The 27,936-nt window shown below is 55.3% G+C and overlaps 1 protein-coding gene across 5 annotated transcripts in view; it reads right to left on the bottom strand.

Annotated features, from left to right (window-relative positions):
• The window catches only part of AGAP1 (ArfGAP with GTPase domain, ankyrin repeat and PH domain 1), a 559,406-nt gene extending 533,203 nt beyond the window's left edge, over window positions 1–26,203 (bottom strand). For 3 of the 5 annotated variants that reach the window (XM_025289493.2, XM_025289494.2, XM_025289495.2), the window contains exon 1: window positions 25,974–26,201. In XM_025289493.2, coding sequence (XP_025145278.1) covers window positions 25,974–26,136 — 163 coding nt within the window. In that variant the 5' untranslated portion in view covers window positions 26,137–26,201. Of the gene's footprint in view, window positions 1–25,973 lie in introns of all 5 variants that reach the window. The other 2 variants (XM_025289491.2, XM_025289492.2) reach the window with 1 other exon arrangement.
• Window positions 26,204–27,936: the final 1,733 nt, after the last annotated feature.

Raw genomic sequence — 27,936 nt, 5'->3', positions numbered from 1 at the left:
ACCCTTCTTTTTTATTCCTTGGTTTGCATGTGGCTTGGAGGTTGTTCTTCCAATGAAAACGTCCAGAGCTTGACCTGCTCATCTCTCTCTTTGGACGACAGGAGGAAACACCAGCTGAAGCCCAGCACCACTCCCCAAGGCTCACTGGACGGCTGAGCGCACTGACCCGCAACTGCCACCCTGGCTTCTGGGTCAGGACCCAAGGGGATCCAAGTCAATTCCAGGAAGCCAAGGGGGGAGGGGCACGACACAAAATGTCTTTGGGAAGACGTAATTTAGTGGGTGTGGGGCTTGGGCTGATGGCCAGCTTTATTTCTGTCACCTTTAAAACTCTACGTGTTTTAAAAAGTATTCAAAGAGAGTAGGTGAAAGAAAAATCAAAGTCCTGAAACTGTCCAGTGCTGGGTTCAGAGACTTGTGATAAACTCGATGAAACCAATACACCGATCCAGCGGTATCAGCGTTTTCATGGTTCTTAGCTGGATCAAGAGCCAGAGCTCCAGAAAAAGCTGAATGTGGCAGGAGGCGTGAGGCAGAACCGTCATCTTCAGACAAAGGGAAGACAGCCAGCCCCACGCTCTCTTCTGGACGCTGTCTCTGGGCCAAACTCGAAGGATGAGCTGCTGGGTTCACCCCTGGGGCACGGAGCTTGGACCCCCCTCCACCTGCTCCCTGGGCAATAACCCTCAGCATGGGGACCCAGGGAGGCAAGTAGGGACTGATGTCTCAGTGCCAACAATTATTTCTACTTTTCACTAGGCTTCTTTCTTTAACTATATTTTGTATTTTTTTTATAATTTTACATTTTTTTAAAAACTGCTTTGATCTAAACACATACTCTGTTGAGTTTTTTTATAAAGCCATAACCTCACAGCCAGTATTTTTTTTTCCCCAGTACAAATTAGTCTCTGAAATCTCAGTGAAGACAGAATTATAATAAACATACAAAAATACAGACACAATAAATATAATTAAGAATAATGTAAGTAAAGATATTATGGGGGCTTCCCTTGGAGAAGGGCATTGCAACCCACTCCAGTATCCTTGCCTGGAGAATCCCACGGACAGAGAGAGGAGCCTGGCGGGCTACAGTCCCTGGGGCCGCCAACAGTCGGACATGATTGAGTGACTAACACTTTCACTTCAAAAACATTACCAAAGACATAACGACATTATAAGAATAAGCTATAATAAAGAGAGAAACTACATAGCTGTGTTCAGGTTTGGAAAGTCACCGTCTCCTGGTCCCGCTCACTTTGGAAATCAGGACTGGCTGACCCCACATCCGCAGTACCAGAGCCCTGCCTGATCTGGGTAACGAAACCCCTGTGATGCTATAGAAACAACAAATCCTCGGGTACAACATACGGGTGACACGGGGGAGGCCAGGGCAGGGCAGGACACTGCTAGGGACTGAACTGTGTCCACCACCACCACCTCCAAATCCCTATGCAGAAGCCCTACCCCCCAGGGTGGCTGTATTTGCAGATGAGGCCTTTAAGGAAATAAATAGGGCTAAACGAGGTCATCAATCCAATAGGACTGGTGTCCTCGTAAGAGAGAGACACCAGGATGTGCACACAGAAAAGGCCACGTGGGGACACAGGGAAAAAGCTGTCCATCCATAACTAAGCCAAGGAGAGAGGTCTCGGGAGAAACCAACCTGCCGACACCCTGATCTCACACTGTGAGACGATCAACGTCCATTTCTTCAGCCTCCCAGTCTGTGATGGCTTGTTAGCACAGCCCCGCAGATGGACGCTGACACAAGTCCTTCCAGTTGGCCCCAGCGTCCCCAGGCAACCAGATCTTACCCTGCAGGACCAAGCTGCTTCTGCCTGCATCCGTCCATCAACAGCAGCTGCATGGCCGGTCTCTGGGTCAACCACGTTAGGGAGGCTGACTCCCACTGCAGAGACCCAGCTGGTGGGGGATCATCCCCCATGGCGCACCCTCGCCAGCTGAAGATCCGCACCACAGACCCTCAGGACGTGGAGAAGCTCTGAAGTCTCCTGAGGGGTCCAGTGAATGTGTATCCACTCAGCAGACCTCGGTCTGAGCTGAGACAGAGGGCGGGGAGGAGGCTGGCAGGAAGACAAGCCGAGGGTACCAGGTGTGGACACCCACTTCCTCCAAGAAAAGGAGGAGAAAACAGAGGCTCAGGATTTCAAACAGCTTCCCCAAAGGCACACAGATAGAAAGAGCAGGGCCAGACATCAAACACTCTCCTTAAGACACTACCGTCTATGCCTCGCACAGTCAAAAGTTACACAATGGAGCAGAAAATGCAAGTGTGTGCTTAGTCACTCAGTCACATCCAGCTCTTTGTGGCCCCGTGGACTGCAGCCCACCAGGCTCCTCTGTCCATGGGATTCTCCAGCCAAGAACACTGGAGTGGGTTGCCATGCCCTCGTTCCAGGGATCTCCACAACCCAGGAATCGAATCCAGGTCTCCCGCATTGCAGGTGGATTCTTTACTGTCTGAGCCACCAGGAAGCCCAGAAAATGCCAGTGCTGTGCTTGGTCATTCAGTCATGTTCAGCTCTTTGCAACCCCATGGACTTGCAGCCCACCAGGCTCCTTTGTCCATGGGGATTCTCCAGGCAAAAATACTGGAGTGGGTTGCCATGCCCTCGTTCCAGGGATCTCCCCAACCCAGGGATCAAACCCAAGTCTCCCGCCTTGCAGGTGGATTTTTTTTTACAGCCTGAGCCACCAGAGAAGGTCAGAGGAGGTTCAACTGAAAATGTGCCAGGTTTGAGAGAAGGAAAGGAAGGGCACAGCATTTCTGCTTTATGCCCAGGCCTGGAGCACAGAGTAGAACAGTCAGGAAGGGCTCCTCCCCCGAGCATTCACGGGGCGCCTATTTCTGCCAGGCATGTGTGCAGCTGGGGTGCCGGTGGCCCGGAGGGACAGGAAGACAAGAGGATGCAAGTGTACGGGCCGGGCCAGGAAGGAAGCCCAGGCGATGTGTGCCCGCGGGAACCACCTGGTCCGCAGGAGAAGCAGCCAAGTCCAGGGCGGAGGGAGGGGGAGCCAGAGGGAGGGGGACCCGGAGCTCCGAGGCAGCCCAACCATCTGTCACCATGGGAGCCCACACTCAGCTCAGCAACCCCCCCCTGCACCCACAGGCCGAATGCCACGTCACTCAGCCACCCCGTCTCTGAAAACCATCTCACTTCCATGAAGACTGAAGAGGCAGCACTGTACTGGGACCTTCCCACCAGCCCAGTGGTTAAGACTCCGCCTTCCAATGTAGGGGGCGTGGGTGTGATCCCTGGTCAGGGAACCTGAGGTCCCACAAGCCGTAGGGTGGGGCCAAAAATGTTACAAGAAAAAAAAAAAAAAAGCCTGCTCCCTGGACCCCCCTCGGCGGCCCTGGTTCAGTCCATCACCTGGCCTGGTTCTCAGGCTGGCCGCCCAGGCTCAGAATCACCCCCCTCCCCCATCCTTCTGGTAAATTCATCTGCTGGAATCTGCTAGAAAGGGATTCTGATGTTTTCAACCAAGAACCCAAACAGACCAACTTACCAGGCTCCCCAGCTTAAAGGATGAGAAGATTCTCTTCTCAAAGGCAAAGGCCACTGCTGAGGGCAAAGACTGCCTGAATTCAGGAGCCTTTTTAGTTCCCTAAACTCTGAAGGTCATTCCCAGAACGGCAGCCGCGGTAACTGCAAGTCCTGGGTACCCGCCTCGCCGACCGGTTACTAGGGCTGCAGGCCTCTCGTCCGGGGCGCATCAGCCTTGACTCTGTGCTCATCAGGCATGTTCCCGGGGCCACACATGGCCTCACTCCAGGGAAGGGGCCGTCAGGAGCTTGGTCCTTCCCCTCTCGTGCAGTCACGCTCCACGGAGCTATGGCCACACGGCAGGTCCTGCGTGGGACACTGGGGCCTGGTCCATGACCACAGTCCTTGAGCACCTGGAGCCCACACTGGGGAGAGATTTGGGGGGGGAGGGTGGGCATGATCAGGGCTCAGAGCAGAGGCTGCCTGCCTGGAGCCACAGTCAGGAGACGTCTGAATATCCTCCGGGGAACAGTGACAAGAGCTAAACAGTGAGGATGTCAACTGGGTTAAGGAAGGCACGCCTGCCCGGGGCCAGAACCCAGACCCCCAGGGGCCCGAAGCAGAGCCCAAGATGACAAGGTGGCCCCCAGGGAACTCTCTGCAGAGGAGGTACCCGCAGGGAGGGGCGAGACGGGGCAAGCCCATGGCCAAGGGCCCCGGATGCTAAGAGAAGCAACTCTGGTTTCCTTTCTTCCCTTACCCCGTGACTTGTTCTAAAAAGGCTCAGGGTAGGGTGAGGCCAGGAATTCCGCCTTCCTTCTGAAAGTCCTGGTGAGCCATTAAAGGCTTTTAAGCAGGGCAAGGCCTGGCCAGATTTGTTTTGGAAATCTATTTATGGGTGAGCTAAGCTGTCAAACACGAATTACCACATTGAAGTTCCTGGGCCATCTGAGCGCAGAAGCAGGAGAAGGGCCTGCCCGCATCGAGGGAGTCTGGGAAGGGCCGCCCTCCTGCACCACGTCAGTATAAATACGTGCTGACTGCGTACTCATCAGAGATCCGGAGTCAGCACACTACCTGTGAAGCGCACCCTAACACATCTCGGCAGCCTCCTAGGGCTTATCACACTGTGAAAAGTTGAAAGCTGTGAAGTCCTCATTTATATGGAACAGCTCAGTAATTCTCCAGCAGGTTAATGTGTGGGTGTGGGGGGTGGCAGGCAGGGAGTCATTATGTTGTTGGGCCTTTCCACTTTTTAACTAAGAAAGGCCGGTGACAGGATGCAAACTTGGGATGTCCCATAACAGCAAACCCACACCGGTTTGCTTCTTGACTCCACTGGGCCCCCCGCCCACCTACGAGGCCCAGGGCCATAGGGACTCATCGCACCTGATATCCCGACATCAGGATTGGGTCATGTGCAGCAGCAGCCCCCAGAGTGCCATCCGGTGGGTGGCAGGGGCACCCTGGGAACCTGTCAAAGAAGCAGCATCCCAGGCCCAACCCCCAGCTCCAGGCCCAGTGCCTCCAGGCGGGCCCGGGGCTCACACACAGTCTGGGTGACCCTAGGCCTCCTGCCATCAGAGGACCTCTGCCCTCAAGGCCTCCAGCCCTATGGCCAGGCCCCAGGCTGGGTCCAACCAGCCAGGACAGGTGTGGGGAGGGAAGAGAGAAGGGGCAGGGCAATGTGGGGAAAGGTGGGCATGCCTTATAAACCTGCGGGAGCAACACAGCAGCTCTTGAACGAGCAATGAGGCCCCCGGGCAGGGCACAGATCACCGAGGCTGTGTCGTTCACTTTCACGATCTCAACCCTTTAAGACAGTCTGGTGTCAAGGAGAAGCTCATGAAACCACATTTTGAACTGGAAAAGCATAAACAGGCTCAAGGAGGCTGTAAACCAGACTTGAAGGGACGTGGCCTAATCTGACAAGGCCTGGCCTGTGGAATGACCCTGAACAGAAATGGAAGGCCAGACTCCAAACACCGCTTAGGGACCAGAACCCCAGCTCCACAGAGGGGCGCGGACCAGCCAGGCCCCCTGCTCTGAGGAGCAGACAGCACCACTTCTGCTAACATCCCAGGCACTTGATAATATTCTCACTTGTGAATCTTTTCATTTCCTGGAGAAGGAGGCCAAAGGCAAGGTGCTGTGGCTGGTGCAGAAGTCAAACATGGCCCTCGAGGGGTCGTGAGGCTGCCGGGCAGTGGTGGGACCCCCCAGAGACACCAGGGTCTGCTTCCAGGTCAGAAGTCAAGGTCTACTTCCAGTTCAGAGGTCAGGGTCGACTTCCAGTTCAGAGATCTCAGTCCAGTTATGGGCACACAGCATACACTTCCCAACAGAGAAAGTGAGGCAGGAATGGGGAAGGAAGTGCAGGGATGATTTTCTGACTTCTGTATCCAAAAAAAAAAAAAAAGCGTTTCTCATCCTCGCTATTATCCCTCCAAAGTAAAAAAAAAAAAAAGAATAAATAACACCGGAACTCCCCAACAGGCAAGTCAGCTCTCAGCACTTTGCTGTGAGGAGGAAGTGACAGCTGAAGTAGACAAGGGCTGTCATGTCCCCCGACACACTCACACACACGGAGCCCCACCAAGAACACATCCATGGAAAGCTTCACAGGAGCAAAATCCATGACTGCAGAAAAGTACACAGAGTCTTCTCCCCACCGCTCCCAGGAAAAGAACTGCCAAGGGAACTCTCCAGAACACGGAGTTGTCAAAAAGATTCACATAGCAAAGTTTCCAGGAGGTTTACTCTTGGCCAGAGGACAAGAGAGTAATTTCCCTGAGCCAAGCAAAGGTTAATAATCAAAGAAGTTCGTTAAGCCCGCCCTGAGCTCGGGCTGCCAGGAGGTTAGTCATAAAGCGCTGGATGGAATCTGCCTACTCAAGCAGTTGGAGGAGGGGCAGGCGAGACGGGAACATCCTCACCCGGGAGCCAGTTTCCTAGAAGACTTCCGGGAGGAGGCTTCCCGGCGGGCGCTGGCAGGTCCCCGCCCCCATCCGCAGAGGGTCATCAGTGGCCAGGGGTGGGGGGTCAAGACCAGCCTCCCCAGCTGCAAAGTGCTTGATGCCAGTGAGCCCGCAGGTCCATGCACCCCACCGGGCACGCCCGCCTGAAAAAGCAGCGTGTGCCAGGGTGACCCTTGGCCAGCACAGAGCTGTGCATCAAAGATCGGAGCCGGGCAGGGACCACAGAGGTCAGGCTAGTGGACCTCAGCCCAGCACGACTGAGCTTCTAGCCACCCTGTGCAGCCACCCCAGGTCACCACCCACCAGACGACACTCACACCCGCCTCCCCAAAGCTGGAACCACCAAAAAAAGTCCTGCAGACATTGCCAAATGTCCTCTGGGGGCTAAATGTGCCCCCTCCCTTCCTTCAGCACCACAGATCTTAGCACTCGAATTTTGGAGAGAAACGGAGGTCAGGAGTCACAAAGTGCAAGATACCTCCCTGCACAGAAGACATCGTCTTCCTCAACGACAGGTGCAGTCCTCAAAGAGCCCACCAACCCGACCCCCGGAGCGCGCGCGCTGACTCCCAACGTGAGGGTAGAAGCCAGCAGCAAGGTGCAGTCCTCAAAGAGCCCACCAACCCGACCCCCGAAGCACGCGCTGACTCCCAGCGCGAGGGTAGAATCCAGCAGCTGATCTGGGGAGCAGCTTGGCAGCGTTTTTAAAGTTTAACTATGCACCCACACTATCTCCCAGCCACTCCTCCACTACGTATTTACCCAAGAGAAACGAACATGCGCGCCCATAAGAAGAAGCGCGCGTGAGCGTTCACAGCAGCTTATCTGTAAGAGCCAAGCTCTGGAAACAGCTCCATCAAGATCCAACAGGATAAGCTGGGGTGAGCACACACCATGGAATACAATTCAGCAATTAAAAAAAAGAGCAAGTGACGGACACACTCGACTCGGACGGATCTCAAAATCCTGATGCCGAGTGAAGGAAGCTGGGTGAAGAAAGGGTCCACTACGGCGTGATTCCATTTCTGCTAAATTCGAGAAAGTGCAAACAAATCCACAGTGACTGAGAGGTGACCCGCGTGAGCAGACGGGGTGGGGGGCGGGAGCGGCTGGGGCAACGCCTCGGGAGGTGAGAACACCCAGCATCTTGAGGGTGGTTCCGGGGTGGTGTGTCAACACTCCTCAAACGGAAATCTTCTGGTGTGTGCAGTTTCTTTTACAGAAATTGTAGGTCCATAAAGCTCTGAAACCAAAGAAATGCACAAAGAGCCCTGCGGCCATAAAATCCACCTCTGAGAGCGGCTGTCCCATCCACGAGGCACACGGCCTCACAGGAAAGTGCTGCCCGGGCAGGTGGGGACTCTCAGCAGCAGAACTGCACTCCCCTCCCCACCAGCGCCTTCTCGGGGGTGTCAGGAGGATGGGGGCATGGCCTCCACCGGTACTTCCCACTCCTTCCCCAGCACCCAGGGCCCCGGCCCCCCACCCCGGCCCGGTCTGCCCCCAGCACAGATGGGGAAGCAGGATTAAGCCACACCTGCAGGCGAGTCTGGCCTAGAACCAAAGAACACCGACCGGCACCCAATGCCCTTGGAAGGGCCGCTGTGGACAGAGTACACTGGACGAACTCAGAGAACTGCTGGCCTGGCAAAGGCAACTACTGGACAAGCCCAGGTGAGCCTCCTCCCCTCTCCGCCCCCCAGCGGCACTCTCGGAAACAGAGATGGAGCCATCTGAGCCACTGGCCACACCCGCGGTGGAAGGCAGATCCCGGGTCGAGCCCCACACGGAAACCTGGCCCCGCTCTCCCACAAACCGGCAGTGGACAAGCAGTGGACTTGGCCACTTCCAGCTCTGCAACCTGGCTCTGCGTGACTTCAGGCCAATCACACTGCCTTTTGGGGGAATCAATTCCTCCCTATTAAGTTAACTATAGCTCAGAGGAAAAGCAACCTCCATTGGCACATGTTCAAAATGAACTGCCGACAAAGGTCCGTCCAGTCAAAGCTATGGTTTTTCCAGCAGTCACGTACAGATGTGAAAGTTGGACCACAGAGAAAGCTGAGTGCTGAAGAATTGATGCTTTCGAACTGTGGTGCTGGAGAAGACTCTTGAGAGTCTCTTGGACTGCAAGGAGATCAAACCAGTCAATCCTAAAGGAAATCAGTCCTTAGTGTTCATTCAAAGGAATGATGCTGAAGCTGAAGCTCCAATACTTTGACTCACCTGATGTGAAGAACTGACTCATTGGAAAAGACACTGATGCTGGGAAAGACTGAAGGTAGGAGGAGAAGGGGACAACAGAGGATGAGATGGTTAGATAGAATCACTGACTCAATGGACGTGAGTTTGAGCAAATTCCAGGAGAAAAGACAGGTAAGCCTGGTGTGCTGCAGTCCACGAGATTGCAAAGAGAAGGACACGAGTGAGCAACTGAGCAACAACAACAAAATGAACGACTTGCTAGCATCTTTATTGTTAAAACGTCACATAATTTGGGTGCCTTAAATTTAAGAGCTGTAGTTTCAAGCAGCCTGGAATCAAGGTGTCTCAGATCTTGTGAACTCCAGTGGAATTTTCATAACCATGCTGTTTGGAATCTCTCCCTCCTCCCGCCTGGGAACTTGTCACCACAGGCCGCCAGCTGGAGCTCTGTGTCCTCTCACCACGGTCCATGCCACCAATCACAGCAACAGGGTAAAAGCAGGCTGGCAGGTGCGGTGTCTTCTGCAACCACTTTCAGGAGACGCGCACAGACCACGGGGAACTCCCAGCCCCTGTACAGAACCTGGGCGGGTCTGAGAGGTTTCCTTTCTGCATCATTAAAACATCGCAGAACTTCCCGGAGCTGGTCCAGTGGCTAAGACGCTGGACTCTCAAGGCAGGGGGCCAGGGCTCCATCCCTGGTCAGAGAACTAGATGCCACGTGACACAGCTGAGAGTTTGGTGTTGCACTGAAGATTCTGTGTGCTGCAAACGAGGCCTGGCACAGCCTAAGTAATTCGTTTTAAGAGGAGGGAGCTGGTAGTGTTAGTGTATGAGTCCCGAGCTCAAACCTGGACTCAGCCACCTTTAGGTGTGGGTGGATTTGGGGCAAAGCTTTAAACCACAGGCCTCAGGCTCCTGGCCTATAAATGGGGTTTGGACCATCTCTATCCTAAAGGACACACAGCATGTTAAGTCCTCAATGGGGGGGGGGTGTCCCCACGCAATAAACAGCTGGTGCTAGAATGGATTTTAAGGAAGGGAAAGAGGAGAAGCCAGGAGGGTGCTCATGAATGTTTCATAGAAATTTCTGGAATCCAGAGCAGGCGCGGCTGTCAGGGAGGTGTCAGGGCAATGGTGTCCCTTACAAGGCAAAGCCACGACGGAGCAGAGCTGTGCCCCAGGCCCGCAGGCTGAGCCAGACCCCTGCACCTGGACGCCCGCTGAGCATCCACTGCCCCGTGCCGGCTTCTCCCGAGCGTCCTCGCTGTGCAGGGCACTTTTAAGTACCTGTTGACGTCCTCTGTACCCCCGACACTAATCCATAACTAGAGTCTAAACGGAGCCACTGGGGCAGGGTGAGGTGCAGGGGAGGGGTGCGGACTCCGGGCCAGCTGGCCTGGGTGTGAGCCTGGCCGTCCACCACCCAAGTGACAGATCCCAGACAGCTGCCTATCCCCCGGGAGGCTTTCCAGGCACAGGAGCCGGGCCCAGAGAGGTCCACGCGTGATCACAAATGGGCCCCCAATGGAAGAGCAGGAAGTTCTGGGGAAGGGCTCGGCTCCAAAGGGATCGGCCCAGCACAAGTATGGCCTGGCTGCCTGGGGAGGGGGAGCTTTAGGAGAAGACTCAGCAGGACGCTGCTCCCTTCCAAACTCAGAGGAAGGGCCAGAACCTAAACAGCAGGGATCCTAACACACAGAGCAAAGAGCGAGGAGACAAACTGAGCTGATGGCCGGGGTTGGGGGGTCTCTGTCCACTGCACCCGGGCCGGCCTCCAGCCCCATTTCCTGCCCCTCTCTGCACAGTGAGAGCAGTGGAAAGAGGACCACATGGGCTTCGGTCACGGAAAACACAAGGAGGCCCTGGGCCTTCGAGGGGCTTCAAGTCTCGGGGACCCCGCTGGTGTGGACGCAGCTCCTCCTGACTCCTAACCAAGAATGGTCCCGGCAACAGATGTCTTCAAGCCGAGAGAGAAACTCGTGGTCAAATAAATTTAAGTTTCTGATGAAAAGTTTTATTTCCCGAAAGCTCCAAAAAGGCAATCTCAAAGTCATCACTCTTCAAGTCATGGGTTGTTTGTTTTTTTTTCTTCAAATACTGGAACCTAGGCTTAAAAAAAAAATCCCTGTATCTGAATCTAAAAGGAGTTACGTAACAACAGCCCATGTAACAGTAACCATGGAAAATGGATCTTCCAGACACAAGTTTCTGGAAAAGTTCGCTGCAATTGGCGTGTACACAGTATCTTCCTCCAGGATTCCCAGGCAGCGGTTGCTGACGAATCAACGTGTGGTCACAGCAGGCTGGAGAGTCCCGTCCCAAGGCTTCAAGACACGAATGCCAATTTAGACAGTCCTTGTGTTTAACCAGCGATCGTCAAGGCTGCCAGGGGTGACTCTGGGAATAAAACAGAACTAGACTTCATGCTCCTGTCCTCTCGGGAAGACACCCTAACACAGCCACACAAACACCACACTCACAAATGTAATTATAAATCGGTTACGTTTCTATGGGAGAGACATCCCGGGAGAAGGGGAGGGGGGCCAACAGGGAGCTCGGCTATAAGGGCGAGTGGGGTGACCTCCCCAGGTCCCTGGGGTTTAAGGTAAGGTCACACAGACAAGTGGCATTTTTTTTAACATGCAATTTCATTTATGTGTTTGCTTCTGGTTGCACTGGGTCTCTGTTGCCGCACACAGGCTTTCTCTAGTTGTGGTAAGGGGAGGCTTGTGTCTCCCAGGCCCTAGAGCACAGGCTCAGCAGTTGCCGCACACAGGCGTGGGTGCTCCGTGGCACGTGGGATCTTCCTGGACCAGGGATCGAATCCAGCTCTCCTGCATTGGCAGGTGGATTCTTTACCACTGAGCCACCAGGGAAGCCCCTACAAGTGGCTTTTGAATATGTAGAGGGAGCCAAGCCATAAGGAGAATTCTGGTAGCCTGTTGTTGACATGGACAAGCAGGACATCTGAAACCTCCTTCCACCGTGAAAATGTGCGAGGGAGACCGGGCCTTCTTTTTAACTTAAACTGTTAGACCAAGAGGACCCCCACCCCATCAGCAGGTGACATGACAGACTATTAAGCTTCCTGCCGCTTTGCAGGGAGAGGCGGTCTCCGTGAGCAAGTGAGACGAGAAGGGGGAGGAAAGGGCGGACACTCGGGGGGTGTGGAAGGTCACCCCCACCCAGACGAGCAACAAGTGAAGAGGCGACCACTCAGGTTCATCATGCAGTGAGTTCCCCTCCCTAAAAAGCCTGCCTGGACTTTGAAAAGCTGAGGGTGACAAAGTGGAGATTAAAAGCCGGGGCTCTGGCTGGGTATTTGAGACCCCACAGGCTCAGCACATGGAAGTCTGGTTTGGAAGCAAAGACAGGGCAGTGGGCTAAGACGGCCTGAAAGCCTGAGTCAGGGGAGAACAAAGTCTGACCGGCCGGTCCAACCTGGGGGTATCCTGGAGTCAGCCCGCACTGTGCGGACGAACAGCGGCCGTGGAGAAGACTGCGAGAGGGACTTCCCTGGGAGTCCAGAGGTTAGGACTCCGTGCTCTCACTATCGAGGACCTGAGATCCGTCCCTGGTCGGGGAACTATGATCCCACCACAAGCCTCACAGCATGTCCCAAAAAGGAAAAAAAAAAAGGAGGCTGGGGAGAGATGCTGAGAGACGATACAGGGACAGAATATGCTGACTCAATTCCTGGAAAGGCCGCGTGGTCACAGGCCAGCTCTGGGCAGGATGTGGAGAGAGCTGCAGGGGGTCAGACAAGGAGGAGGAGGGGGAGACTGGGATGGCTGGCCCTCTGTGAGGTCATCGCTGGCTCAAGGACAGCCCAGAAGACACGCCCCGCATGGGCCGAGTCTGGGGAACGGGAACTCGGGGGCCTAATCAGGTTCTGTAATTAACACTAAGTCAGGAACCACAGGGCCATTCAGCTCCCAGTTCAGCCTGGGATGTGCCCAGAGCTCTTGAAGCGGAGAGGTGATGAGAGCTGAACTAGACACCCAGCAGGCAGGCCGTGCGCACGCACACACACATGCAGAGGCGCATTACTCACACCTGCAGCACTGACCGTGTGCTCACAAGGACACCGGTGTGCCATCTGGGTTAGGGACAGCTTCACACCTGCTCTCACTCTCCTGGCCGAGTCAGGGGAACCAGAGAGAGATGTCGGAGGTTATCCTCACAGATGGGGTTCCTCCTACCACCCCCTGCACACCCCCAGATGTTGTAACGAGGCCTTCAAGGCTGTGACCCTGCACAACGTCATTCTGCCTCCAGGAAGTGTTCACAGTGCAACACGATCCAGCAAGAAAATGCCTGTGCTCCATAGCAACACACAGGCTGCTGCGAAAACCAAAGTCCTGGACACAGAGGATGGCAGGCCATCCCTGCAGCCAAAACCAGCATGGCCCAAAGAGGGGCTGCCCTCCCACAAACACATGTGGTCAGACACAGGATTCAAGTCAGAGCTCAATCCGAAGTTTCCCTTTGGGTTCAAGGCTGAACTGTATCAAGATTAACAACAGAGATTGTAGAGATTATGTAGAGATTAATTCTACGTAAAATAGACAACCAACAAGGAACCATTGTATAGCACAGGGAACTACACTCAATATTTTCTAATAATCTATAAGGAAAAACGATATGAAAAAGTATATATACACACATATGTATAAATGAACCACTGTGCTGTATACCTGAAATTAAGACAATACTGTAAATCAACTATACTTCAATAAAACAAAAAATAAATTAAAATAAAAAAAGATTAACAACAAAAACCATGCTTCCAAAACACAAGTTAAGCCAACTGCTCCGGCAGAAGATACTTCGTATTTTGTTGCTGTTGTTCAGTCGCTCAGTCATGTCTGATCTTTGCAACAGCTTGGACTGTAGCACATCCGGCTTCCCTGTCCTTCACTACATCCTGGAGCTTGCTCAAACTCATGTCCATCGAGTCGGTGATGCCATCCAACCATCTCACCCTCTGTCGTCCCCTTCTCCTCCTGCCCTCAATCTTTCCCAGCATCAGGCTCTTTTCCAATGAGTCAGCTCTTCGCATCAGGTGGCCAAAGTACTGGAGCTTCAGCTTCAGCATTCAGTCCTTCCAATGAATAGTCAGGGCTGACTTTCTTTAGGATGGACTGGCTGGATCTCCTTGTAGTCCAAGGGACTTCGTATTTGATGCCCAAGTAACAAGCACCTTGTCCCTGCTGTGTCTGCACCGCACCTGGAATCTGACACCACGACATCCAGATGGTACTGCTTCCAGAAACCCTCTGGATTCCAAACCAACATGGAACTAGCCTAGGAAAGCTCTGCGTTCTGTTACAAATGCCAGTTGAATGGTCATGCTCTGGATGGAGAGATATAAAACCCAAGCAGAGAAGCAAAGCAATGGGTATGTAAGACTTCACCCTGAACATTCTTTCAACTCTTCCATATGTTTGAAATGTTTCAACACAATATATTGAGCAAAAGAGATCCTCCCGGACTTGTAAACATGACTTTCATCTCTCTTAATAGCAAACGTCTTGTTCACACAAATCCCAGACCCCAGGCTGTGGGACACAGACACCCAGAGTGGGCGCCCACAGCCCACCCAGTGGTAAGGGCTCCGCAGACTCAGGTGTGGGGTCTCCCTTCCTGTGCCCTGAGCTACACAAAGCACCCGGGTGTCTCCAGCAGTGAGTGCAGGACCCCACTGTTCCAGACCACCCAGAGATTCTTTAATCTCCAAGCAAGTGATCTGGAAACGAAAAATCGTTGAGTGTGCCCCTCCAACATGCATAACCCATCAGAAGCAGAAGTTTGAACTCTAGGGAAAAAAAAAAAAAACAGGGTCTGAAGTCGAAGTCTAGAACTCTGAGCCATTCTCAGAAAAGCAGCACTCCCACAGGTCCAGACAGGGACCTCACCGGCCAGGCAGGGTCACCACGACTCTTAGAAGCACATGACCCAACTGCCCCCCACTACAAGATTCTCCTGCCAAGCCAGCTGAGCGAAAGCACTGGAGGCTTGGGATGTTTGAGGGGGACACTCTAGATTTAGGCAGTAGGCAGAAAGAGATGTATAATTTTCTTATGCCCCAATATAAGATGATCAGAAAAGCAAGCCCAAATTGAGAAACCTGGGTAAAACTGAAATTTTTTTAAGTGGGGGGTAAAAAAAAAACGTTTTTGTGTGAAGACAGGGAGATTTCTTTGGGCAGAGATGAGTTTTCCAAGGCCTCCTTGGGAGGTGAGAGGCCAAGGTGTCCTGTCAATGACCGCCCCCCACCCCACCCAGCCCCAGTGGCATGAGCTTCCCATCTTCTGGGGCTCAAATGGGGCTTCCTCCAGGAGCTCCTGGCTTCCCTTGTGGCTCAGACGGTAAAGAGTCTGCCTGCAGTGCGGGTGACCTGTGTTCAATCCCTGGGTCAGGAAGATCCCCTGGAGAAGGAAATGGCAACCCACTCCAGTACTCTTGCCTGGAGAATCCCAGAGACAGAGGAGCCTAGTCGGCTAAAGTCCAGGGGGTTGCAAAGAGTCGGACACGACTGAGCGGCTTCACCTCACCAGGAGCCCAGTCCAGCCTTCCCAGCCCAGCACACACCCGGCCTGCCGCCCGCGCCCGCCCTGGCTCACCCAGCACGCGGCCCGCGCCTCTGCGCTGCCAGCACGGGGCCTCTGCCCGTCTGTGGACTCGAGCCACCAAGTGAAAAGACAAACACCTAACAGGCCGAGTCAGGGCTGGACACAGGCACCAGCGGAGTGCCACGGGACCTGCGCTCTGGGCCGGGGACACCCGTCCAGGACACCAACCGGAGGGGTGAACAGGACCTGAGGGGCCACCGCGGCCCAGGCTCAATCGCACAGGTCCCCTCCCCCGCCGGGAAACAATTCAGTCCCTGGCGAGAGACACTCCCCACGGGCTGTCGTGCCCCTGACACCCACCGAAGAATCTGCAGAGGGGGAACTGGCGGCCCGTGAGGTCAGGATGCCGGCCCCCCAGCCGGAGTGACAGGCAGGGTGACTCCCGAAACCATCCATCAGAGACCCCCGTGCAGGGGCTGCGTGCTTCCTTTCCAAATCCCGGTGCCTGGGGAACTGCCCCTGGTAGCTGAGCACCCCTCCCGCCTAAACCTCGGGCCCTTCAGGGCATCTGGAGGTGGAACCCTCCTGCCCCAACCCGGTTCCACTCCTGCGACCCCAGGGTCAGACCTCGCTCCCTCCACCTGGTGAGTCACAGGCCCCTTCACGCCTGCACCTGCCTCTTCGGAGGGCGCACCTCTGATTCCCTCCCTGCTCCCCTGCCCTGGCCCCAACTTCCCTCACAGCAGCCCAGTTCTCTACCTGCTGGCCACTCCGCCCCCCACCACCGCAGCCACCGCAAAGTTTCTGTTCTGCCCAGCAAGCCCCGAGCATCACGGCCCCCCGCCCTGTCCAGACAGAAATCCATAATCAGTAGTTTCCCATGGCCCAATACATAAAAGCGCTCACAGCCTGCTCTCTGGGGCTCTCGAGGCTCTTCTCCATCCGCCTGCCCTCCCCAGGTCCCCGCCGGCTGCGGAGATGGGGTTCTGGGTGGTCCATTCCTACCACCCACCCTCCCGGAGAGCCTCAGCGCTCTGCCTGTGTCCAACAGCCTCCCTGTCCAGTAACCCCTCTGCCCCCATCTGTCTAGCCCACTCTGGACCAGTGCGGCCTCCTGGGCTAGTTCCCACTGCCCTGGGAGAGGCACTCCGGGGGCACCCGTCTGCCTGCACCCCAGAAGCAAAAGATAGCGCCCGCCCAGTCCACACGCGATAGCATCTCACCTCCCAGGCTCCTCACATGGGCCGCTTCCCACGCTTGCTGAACAAAGTGAGGGGAAGCCCTGCCCTCCCAGCCCCCATCCCTCAAAATAAATATTTGCCTTGGTACCGCCACTGGAGACTTCACAGGGCACACGCCCCTCTCTCTCCAGCCCCGGGGTCCTTACATGCTTCCTGGGTTGAGTGTGGCCTTTTTTGGGGGGGAGGGGTGGGGGCGGGGGTGCAGGGCAGCTCCCAGGACAAAGTCAGAAGAACAAAGAAAACAACCCCTTGAGAGTAACAGAGAGCTGGCAACACTTAGCTTTCTTTTCCTTTTGTGTCTCCACATAATTGCCACAAACAGCAGAGACTGAAGAGTGCTAATATGTAACCACTCAGACCCCAGATCAGTTTGAACCCAGAGTCGCAGAAGGCGTTTCCCTTTAGATAGCAACATGGACAGGCGGGCACCCAGGTGTGAGATGGACTCCGGGGGTAGGAGGGGCGGTCTGGACTCAGCCAAGAGAGCCCCCACTGACCACTGAGGTCAAGCAAGAGCCAGGGAGAGCCGCGGGGACCCCGGGGGTTGCTCCGCATTTTCAAGGAAACTATTTCCTGCTGAAGGGTTGCACCCTCACTGCTTCATGTATAAAGCTGCAATTATTCCACTAACCAGGAATGAAGAGCCCATAGACATCCCTAAGTCTAAAATCTAACGTCTGAGACAGTGCTGGAAACGCATCAGGCACTTGACTGTTTCTGGACAAACAGCTGGAAAGAAGGCGAGGGAGGGAGGCAGGCAGGAGGCAGCCTCCATCCTAAGGGTCTGCGGTGTAAACCCTGAACAGCAAAGGAAAGGTCCCTCCAGACAGGGCCGCCGACAGAGTGGGTTTGGGAGCAGCTTCGCTGACCTGGGGGAAGAGCTAACAGGACACTAACCACCGCCTCACCAACAGAACAGGGACACCAGAGGTGTCCTATATTAGGTGTCCTACTAGGCAGGCCTATTCCCACGGCTCCGAACAGGAAACCACCCAAATGCCCGTCGCTGGGACAGCAGGTGAGCAAGCAGAAGCAGCCACCTCCAGCCACACACAACACAGAGGAGTCTTGCCCTGCGCTGGCCAACTTCGCTGTTCTGATCTGGATGTGGGACGTACCCACGTGGTCAGTTTGTGAGAACACCCTCCCTTAGGACCTGGGCATCCTTCTAGATCTACGTTCTATGCCCCCCCCAAAAAAAGAGTCCCAAAAAGTGTCTAAAGTGGTCTCAATACCTCCAACCCCCAAACTCCTAACGGTACAATAATATACAGAAAATTGGAGATCCAGGCTTGACGGTCCAAAGTAAAACTGAAACAACTGTTTGTCTGTCTGAGACCAGGTTCACCAGCCTGAACTAACAGGTGTCGGGACAGGAGACCGAGGCACTGCTCACGGCAGCACCCGGATCCACAGAAACCGTAGCGAAGGGCGGGGCGGGCAGGCGGGCTGGCCCACGGAAGTGCCCTCCCTGGAAAATGGGCCAATCGTCCCCTCCAGACAAGGATCCCTGGAAACACAAACAGCAGAATGTCAGCCCACTCCACTCTCTCCAGACCCACTTCCATTTATCTCATTACAAAAGCGTGCCCGTAGTCACCGCATCTATAACATATAACAACATATAACATATAACATATAACTCTTGCTGCCTCAGCAGTCACGTGGAGAAGGTGAAGGAATAAACTCAGGAAGTGAAGGGGTGCCTTGCTTTGCTGCAGGCACTCATGCAAAAAATTTTTTCTAACTCCTTCAAGTATCCTCAGTAGACCTGGTATAGCATGTCCATATTAACTAAAAACGCATTGAATTAAGGCTAAACCCACTTCCTAAAAGATCCTGTTACCCTCTTTAAGACTATTATGAGAATCTGTTAACAGGAGCTTTGTGTGCTAAGCTGGAAAGCAACATGGTTCTATTTGCAAGAACCTGCTGGATGTTGATATTTCTAAGACCAAACATAAATCGTTTGTGAACATGGCCGGTAATTATTTGGAATTCTTCTCCCAGAACCATGAAAAGTGTTTCCCACCCTTTCAAAAAAAATAAAAGGCAGCTTCGAAGCACGATGCTAATGACAAGCAGACATCGTGAGCGGTTGTTAGGATCACACAGTTGCTTGTGTAGAAACACTGCACAAATACTCCAACACTGCAGCCCAAAAAAAGACAATCCGAATCAAACAGCGAGAAGAGTGTGAAAATTGCAAATGAGCCCCTGGTTAAACAAACACACCAATCTGTTCCCAGAGAGCTCAGGGTGGCCACCTGTTGGGGCTGGTGGCAAGTTCTGATTACCAGTGGGAGAGACAAAATGGGAGTGATGACAGCCACCCCCCGCAGCTCGGGCCCTGGGCCCCACCCTCCAGCCTATATTTAGTCTGCTCTTTATGGAAAATGTCCCAACCTCGCACACAGACAGCTATTTGGCTGGTCACTAAAAGGGTCCATTAACAGACCTCTTCTGCTGGCACTGGTATCTTCTCTCCTTCCCTCCTTAGCTCCCAGGTGCAAGTAAGCCCCTCCTGGCTTGGGTCAGTCATGGGCATAGGCACAGGGCAGGGACGGGACCCACCACAATGCCAGCCCTGCCCCTGGACAGGTCATCCCTGCAGCCCCCTGTGCAGGCCTCCCACACCACAAAACAGGAGAGGGAAAGTGCCCCCTTGGCCCTCCCGGAAGGACATGGCACGGAGGAGGCCCGGTGCTCAGACCCCCAGGACAATCACAGATGCTGCAGAGATTAGAGACAAACATCTGCAGGGTGCGTGTTCCTTCTCGGAGCAAGGTACTTAACAGAGCGAAGGAATTACGAGGCTAAGCACCCGATCAGAGCCCCGAACCCTGGATTTTAAAAATAACTAAGCCTGATCGGCTTTGCCAAACTCAATCACTTAGGCCTCAAAGAATCCGGAGTGTTGGGCCGGGGGTGGGGGGCAGGGGACAGGGGTTTGCTTGAACGCTGAGAAACAAGAGATGGGACCAAATCAGTAGTTAAAACCAGCCCTAGTGAGACTCACCAACGATAAACACCTGCAGGGCACACAGGGAAAAAAAGGATGCAGAATAAGGGATTTCAGTCTTAACAAAATAAAAAGCCAGCTTTGGACAAAAAAGACAGGAGGCAGTAAACAGGGCTCCAGGCTCTGCAGTGGAGGCTGCAGCTCCCTCCTGAGTCACTTCCTCCAGGGCCCCCAACAGCCCTCTTAAGCTGCTAATAACAGATCGCTCTCCTTTTTAGGGAAACGCCCTTTTAGCAGCAAAAGAACAAACACAAGGATGTTTCACCTGCCAAATTATCATAACAAGTGAATACGGAAGAACCTCACTGAAACATACAGGAGATTTCCCTAAAAATCCACCATCGCAAGACAGGAAGGGGAAGTCCAGGGAACCCCAGACGGGACTTCTGGAATACCATCCCTGAGGGACTGAGGAGTGTGTGGTTTAGTCGCCAAGTCGTTTCCAACTTCTTGGAACCCACCAGGCTCCTCTGTCCATGGAATTCTCCAGGCAAGAATACTGGGGTGGGTTGCCATGCCCTCCTCCAGGGGATCTTCCAGGAATCGGACCCAAGTCGCTTCTGTCCCCTGCACTGCAGGTGGATTCTTTACCATAAGCCAAAGGGGAAGGCCCGCCCTTGGCAATGCCCATCCTCCACCCACCACGTTCCTTGCAGGGCACTTACGATCAGCATCATCATGGAGGTGAAGTGAACATGGACTTGAACCCATTCAAACCTGGGCTTCAATCCTCCTCCACTGTGTTTAAGCTGAGTCACCAGAGGTAATGGCCAGGGCTGCTGGCCCCCACCGGTCCCCCACAGGGGAGGATGAGAGGACACCCCCTCCACTGATTGAGAGCGACACTCAGGGAAGGTGCCCAGTCCACCCCTGGACTGCCCTCCCCTCCTTGACCATGCTTCTCAAAGTGCGGTCCCCGGACCGGCAAGCCAGCATCCTCTGGAAACTTGTCAACAGCACGCTCTCTGGCCTGATCCAAACCTACAGAAGTAGCAACTCTGCTTTCCCAAGCCCTCCATGTGATTTGACTGCACACTGAACTTCAAGAATCAAGACTCTCAATGTTCCATTGAAGATACCACACCGACAGCCACCCAGACCTGCCACTCATTCGTCCCTATCAATAACACAGACTCTGCACCTGAAATTCACTTACACCGGCAGAAAAAGCACCACCCTTCTGCAGACAGCTGGGCTGAAAAAGTTGTCAGGCTTCAGCAAGCAAATCTTTCTCTTCCCCTACATGCACTAGAAAAACAACTCATTGCTACCCAAACAGCACACCCAGGTTAACCACCACTGCCTGACCCCAAAGCACCCCAGTCCAAGCATCTGTGCTCTCGTGACAAGTTTCAGAATACCCTCTCTGCACGATCAACACGGGTCAGATCACCAGTGAGGAGGAAGAGGACCCAAAAGCCAGAAAAAACGTGAGTCCCTCCAGCAACTCACACCCTCGACAATTCCTGGGCGTCCTCCAAGGGCCAGACACAACACACAGCATTGCTGAGGAGATAAAAACGTGCATGACTTGATTTCCTCAAAGAGCCCCCGGTCCTCAGGCTGGACTGGAGTAAGGAGATGAGCTTTGTGCAGGGAGCTGGGACAGAGAGCCTGGGCGAGGCCGGGAACACGCTGACCCCAGCCAGGTGGAAAGGACGCCTGGATTCTGGAAGGGTCAGAAGCCATTAAGGTATGAAATTTAACTCGGAAGGGACAAATAGCCACTTGAGAATTAATTTTAAGGAGGAGACTGTGATACTCATATCAATAACTAGAAGTCCCCATGGTTACAACTTTGATGAAGCCTGAAATATTATGAATACAGTCAATAGTGTCGAAGAAGAATTATGCTCACCTAACGGCAGGGAGAAGGTATTTGTTCCCTAATCCTGCAACAACCAGATTAAATAAATTTCCATAGGAAAACAGGCTCTTACAACGGTTTTGCTAAGGTAAGCAACTTCACAGAGAACATAAGACCTCCAGCCATTGGCAGCATCCGCAAACCCTTCTTCTCTTGGATAAGGTCGGTTGAGGGGGGCACAGGCTCGAATGGTTTGTACATTCAACTTGTAGGAACTGTGAGTAATCAGGAGTCCCATCACTCGCTCAGAAAGGGCTGGAGAGTCAGCCCTGAGGATAACCAGCCCTGCTCATCTCTTTCGAGCAAGTTTCCTATCCTTTCTGGCTCAAAGTAGAGTGAAAGTCGCTCAGTCATGTCCGACTCTTTGCAACCCCATGGACTATACAGTCCGTGGAATTCTCCAGGCCAGAATACTGGAGTGGGTAGCCTTTCCCTTCTCCAGGGGGATCTTCCCAACCCAGGGATCAAAGCCAGGTCTCCCATATTGCAGGCAGATTCTTTACCAACTGAGCTATGAGGGAAGCCCTCTGGGCCTCAAAGGAGGCATCGATGTCACGGGATCATCACAAGATGGATGGAGATACGCAGGTCAAGCACTTAGCTCTCTGCTGTACACGATGCTGAATGGAGCGGCTGTACCACGAGAGGAAGGAGGGCCCCTGTCCCATCTTCCCAGGTCCCCCACATGCCGGAGCTCCGCCCTTGAATGCCCCCCGTGAGTGCCCTGACCCGGCATGCCAGGCACCGTTCTCCTTTTGAACACCGGGACTTCTCCAAACCCTCAGAGGAAGCCACACAAACCACCAACGGGGCCAGCAGGGCACTCGGTTCCCCCTGAGCTGCTGCCTGGTGGGCGTGGAGACACGAGACCAGTTAGGGGCTCAGCCCCGGCTGAATACGCTGGCTGGGTTGTCATCCGCATCGCTGTTCCGCTGCTGGCAAGCTGAATTACAATGTGCAATTGCTAATAGAGGCTTTACCCATGCAAGAAGAGCAAGCTTTTTTATCTAACAAGAAAGGCAGCTGATGCGTTTACCTCAACCCCATCAACTCCAGATGGGCTTTTTAAAGAAGAACCAGAGTGGGGACCCTAGGCAGGATGCTCACCCTGGAGACAGCTGGCCCCGGCTCGCTTCCAGGCATGGAGGACACCTGCGGTGCCAGCCACACCTCTGGGGGACACCCCAGAAAACTGATGGGGTAAATCTGAAAACAATGGGCAATGCCTCCTTAAGACTCCAGATCCCGGAGGGGAAAAAATAGACCTCTGTCTCAAGCAAATATTTGAAAAAACACTTTCTTCTTTTTTGGCAAGTAAATGGCAACTCACTCCAGTATTCCTGCCTAGAGAATCCCAGGGACAGAGGAGCCTGGTGAGCTGCCATCTATGGGGTCGTACAGAGTCGGACACGACTGAAGTGACTTAGCAGCAGCAATGTTTCAAAACAAGACTAAGCATTAAATCACGCTTCCGTGCCTTCAAACAGGGTCACAGACCCGACTCAGGGTTGGGATTCTTGGCGAGCCCTTTCAACTAAAATATATACAATTTGGTCCATCATTAAGAGATTTTCCAATCCAGACTCTCTGGGAATCACTTTGAAAACAAGCACGAGCCGAAACTTCCTTCCCTTCGACAAGCCCGCTCCTCTCTTCCACAGCAAAAATGCTTCAAGATGCCAGAAAACAGGAAACGTTTCTGTAAATTATGACACAATCAAATGCTGGAATATTACGCCAAGGTGAAAAACCGTTATCCTCAAAATTTTTCATAACATGGAAAAGTGCTCACATTGCACCAACAAGTAGCTTTGTAAGTCTGATTCCAATTCTGTGCATATACACACAGACACAGAAAATAAAGCCTGGCTGGATATCCTCTAAAATGCAGACAATCTTCCCTGTTCGTTGGGAGAAGCGATTCTTAAAACAATTGACTATGACGCGCACAGACTTTAAAATTCCGAGGAGGTGTACATTTTGCCACGGTACCGCCCTCGCCTGGCAGGTTCACAGGCAGGGGCAGATATGTGCATGCTCCTCAGGGCTACTGGGATGCTCCGGAGCGCACGCTCGGTTATGGCATGGAGCTGTGACAAACGCGTCTACAGTTTGCGTACCCCAGGGCCATGCTCCCCCATCTGGGGTGAGGGAAGAACCCAATAACCCATGCCCTACTCAACTGCACCAAACTGCTTCTTCGTACTTCTCACATCACAGGAAAAATGTTGTCCTGCCACAATTGAGCAATCTTCTCGGCTTCCAAAATATCAAGGGCGCAGATATAAATCACAACTGCATCTTCAAGCTGGCACAGAGTGGGGGAACAGTTCATTATAACAACGAATTTCATTAGGAGCAGCAGAAGGTGGCCGGGGAGTGGGGGAAGCCTGCACACCTGGGTTCCAAGGATCCTTTGGTTCAGACTCACCTCTGACCTCAGTCAAATGCTCAGGAGGTCATTAACCTTCCCTGAAGCTCCATCCTCTAGAAAATGAATCTGGCCCACATTCTCCCCCAAGGTCGGGACCGCCACACAATGAGCTTATGAATATAAGAGCATCCTTGCTAAAGTTCTTCTATACAAATGAAAGGTGCAATCATTGTTAATAACGCAAAGAAGGGACGCATATCTGAATGATTCTTCGAGTCTCATTAAATAAACCACAGCCCTGACACAACACAGACATTCCTTTTTTTTTTTTAACAGAAAAAATAATAGCCTTGTCAAAGTCCCAAGCAGGATTCATCACTGATTCTGAGTCTCATCAACAAACGACAAGGCTTCCGGCCAAGAAGGAGCCTAAAAATCTCAGCGCGTACAGGCAGACAGACACTGAGCTACCAGAAACCATAATTAAGGAACCACACAGGTTTTTGTTTTTGTTTTTTCCAAAAAAGAAGAATGAAACCACATCCTCTTGCTAGAAAGTCAAACTGCTGCGTGGGGAGCGCCTGAGACCCCAGAGCTGGACTTCAAGAAGGACGCTCTGATGAGGTCTTTGCACGGAGACTAGGCGCTCTCGGCCAGGTACATCCAAAGCTCAGCACCAGCTTTCTAAGAGTTTCATCAGACTCCCGTGGATGCTGCCAGGAGAGAGAGAGGAGCAGGGGGCCTTTCACGTGAGTGTCCACCGTGCCGGAGCCCAGACCCTGGAGGCATGTTCCTGCCAGCTCGCCCAGCATCAGCGGCCCTGCGCTGGACCCCCGGGCCTCCCACAAGTCCTGCCAGAGGCACACAGGAGCCTCTGCCTCTCGAGGAATCTGGAAGCATCTTAAATGGCCAGCGGGGCGGCAGGTGCTCTGACAGCCAGGCCTGCAGAAGGCTGGAGCACCATCCAGATCCTTCCTGGAATTAGCAAGTCCCCTATGGAGACAGGACGCCAATCGGGCAGCCGAGCTGGGACGCGGTTCAAGTCTGTGGGGCTGCCAGATGCCAAGGGCATCGACACCACCTTCTCCATCTAACCGGCCAGGCATCAAGCCCAGCCACTCTGGGTTGAGCCATGCAGGCTGCACAGCACCCAGGCAAAGCTCCCCCCGCCCCGAGGCCAATACCCCCTGCTTACAGATGGACCAGAGCTGGGCGATGCCTAAGCTGGGCTTCGGACACACTCCTGGCCAGGCCTCAGAACATCCTCAGTATTCCCCAACAGCGGCAAGAAGAACTCTTACTTGGGACTATTTTATATTACGGACAACTCACCCTTCAGACCTTTTACCATCACTGGCCAACAGCAAGGAGAGGGGGAAGCAAGGGGACAAGCTGGAAGCTCAGTAGCAGAGAAATAAGAACCACGGGGATCCAGAGAAAACACTGGCCCCGGAGAGGCTCCGCGGCACCTCTCCTGAGGACCTCTGCCTCACCCGGCTTGCAGGAAGGGTGAGTGGCATCCCAGTGCCAGGGGTGTGAAAGTGACACCCCCCAGGGAGCGTTCTTCTGATCTGATGCAGGATGTCGGTAGAAAACACTGTAGAGGAAACCAGCCTCTGCGCAGGAGCAGGTGGGTCGGACCTGCGGTGCTGTCCGTACCCGGGGCTGGTTCTCCGCTGGGGCTAAGTTCCGTTGCCTCCACTGTGCCCCCGAAATGGGCAAACACACCAAAGGGGTTGGCCCTACCCTGCGGAGGAGACCCGCCAGCCAGAGCCTCGCCCCCAGCAGCAGCACTTCTCCAAAGACCTCTTCAAGTCCAGCAAGACGCTCGGCCCCGGCCCAGTAACCTGTCACACGGTCCGGGGGCGCCAACCGCTCCGGCCGCTCCGGGGGCTTATGGCTGGGCCGGTTAACTCGTGTGGCCCAGGACGCGGCCGCACAGAGTCACTTTCTCAGCGGAGACTCTACAGCCCATTAGCACGTTATCGCCGGCGATCCATCTCTGGCCGCGAGCTCGCCGGCCCTCTTGGCCTCCCCCTCCGCTCTCGCCCGGCCTTGCCGGGTGAGAAGCACCGCAGTGCCCACTCGGCGGGGCAGCCGCGTGCCATGGCCCGGCGCGTGTGTACACACGCACGCATACACACGCTCGCGCGCGCGCGCGCCCGCCCTCCAGAAGCCCCGCGGCGGCCCGGCCCTCACCTTCGATGGCGATGACGTGCTCCCGGATTTGGTTCTGCAGCACCGGCTCCTCCACGCGCTCCAGCAGCTCGTAGATGGAGTAGATGTTGGGGTGGACCGACTCGAAGCGCTGGATCTCGGCCCGGATGGCAGCCGAGTTGGCCAGCTGCTGCTGGTAGTTCATGGTGCAGGCGCCGCGCCCGGAGCCGCGCGCCCCCCGCCGCCGCAGCCGCCCCGCGCCCCGGGGCCCGCGGGCCGCCGAGCCCCGGGCGCCGCAGCCCCCGGGGAGCCGGGCCCGCCGGGCGGCGGGCGGAGGAGGCGCGAGAAGAAAGGAGCGGGCGGAGCAGGCGCGGGGCCGGCCCGCCGACTCAGTTCATGGCCGGGACGCGCGCCCGGCGGGCGGGCGAGCGAGCGGGCCCCGGCGCCCCGGGTCAGCGGGCCCCCATGGAGCGCGCCGCGGCGGGCGCGGCCGGCCCCCGGAGGACGCTCGATCGGGCGCCTTCCTGTGCCGCAGTAGCCTTCCACCCCTAGGCGCTGCCCCGCCGAGCAGCCATTAAAGCCCAGGCGGCCGCCGCGCTCCGAGCGCCGGGGCCGAGGGCCGGCCCGGGGGCAGTGGCCGCTCCGCTCGGGGCGCCCCGGCCGCGGCGTAAGTCCGCGCGCTGCGTCCTGCGCCGCCCGGCGCGCCGGGGCCGCCCGCGCCGAGCCCGCCGTGCGCCGCCCGCCGAGCCGGGACCGAGCCGCAGGCGCCGTGCAAGCCGCGGAGCCCGCTCCGAGCGCCGCCCGCCGCCTGCCCGGTCAGCCCCCTCCCTGGCACGCAGGGCTCCGGCCCACGTCGGCCCCGCCCCCGCCCGCGCCCGCGCCCGCGCCCCGCCCGCCCGCGCGCCCGCCGCCGCTGCGTCCTCCGCGGCGCTTCCCAGCGCGCCGGATCCCGGGGAATTGCGCCAGGCCCCGCCCCGCGCCTGCCTCTGGGCTTCCTGGGACTTGTAGTCTGCGCTGCGTCGGGGCCCCGCCGGGACCGCGGGGAGGTGGCGCGCAAGACGCCCCCGGGTCGACGCGCGGCCGGGGCCCGGGGCGAGGGGCAGGGCTCTCCGACTCGGGGACCCGCGCGCGGCCCCGGCTCCCGCCCCGGGTCCCGGCGCGCGTCCCGGTGCCTCGGCACCCGGGAGGCGGTGCGCGAACCCTCCCGCGTTTTTGTTTGTCTCTAACTGCCTGGCTGGAGGAGCCTCTGCAGCTCGCCGTGGCCCCCGACCGCGCTTTGTTACCTCGCCTCCCCCCACCTCCATTTTTAAACTTTCTGTCTCCTTTTGCGAAAGTGACACGAGTGCTTTCTCCGTAATCAACTTAAATTTCTTTCCGAAGGCTAAGAGCCTCCTTAGCCGTGACGGCGCGGGCATTCACACTCCACGAGTGTACTTTGGACCGGCACGCGGCGAGGTGCGGTGACAACACCAAGGAGGGTCTCTAGGCGTCCTTTTTCTTTAAAAAAAAAAAAAAAATTTTTTTTTAAATTGAGATGTAAGTCTGAAACTGCAGCCTGCTCTGCGTGGGTCCCCAGGCTACGCACCCACCCCAGTCCCCGCGTCAATTCGTCACGGTGGCGGGATCCCTGGGGCTGGGGCGGACCGAATTGCTGCAGGGGCCCCAGCGCGCAGGGGGGCTAATCCCAAAGCTTTGCCGCAAACCGGATTGTTGCAGACGTGCTGAGCTCCGGGGCCAGGTTTGTGCGCACCTACAGGCCTGGTCCCTGCCCCCACCCCTCCAAGTGGCCTTTTGGAAACAGGACTCTGCTGCCCGGCATCCCTGATGAAGCCCACTGAACCTTCACCTGGTTCAGCTGCAGCCTGTGTGGCTTCCGCACGCTGGTATCCAGCATCCTTGAGTTACACTCTGGGCTCACAATTCCCCCAGACGAATGTGCCGTCTCCCTTCAGCACTCGAAGCCTTTGCTCACCCCCTGCTCCCTCACCCCAATCCCTCTGGGCTA

This window comes from Bubalus bubalis, chromosome 6 (assembly GCF_019923935.1).
Source record: "Bubalus bubalis isolate 160015118507 breed Murrah chromosome 6, NDDB_SH_1, whole genome shotgun sequence".
In the NCBI taxonomy this organism is placed as follows: Eukaryota; Metazoa; Chordata; class Mammalia; order Artiodactyla; family Bovidae; genus Bubalus; species Bubalus bubalis.
The sequence above is the reverse complement of the archived record's forward strand: the minus strand, read 5'-3'. Positions and strand labels throughout refer to the sequence as shown.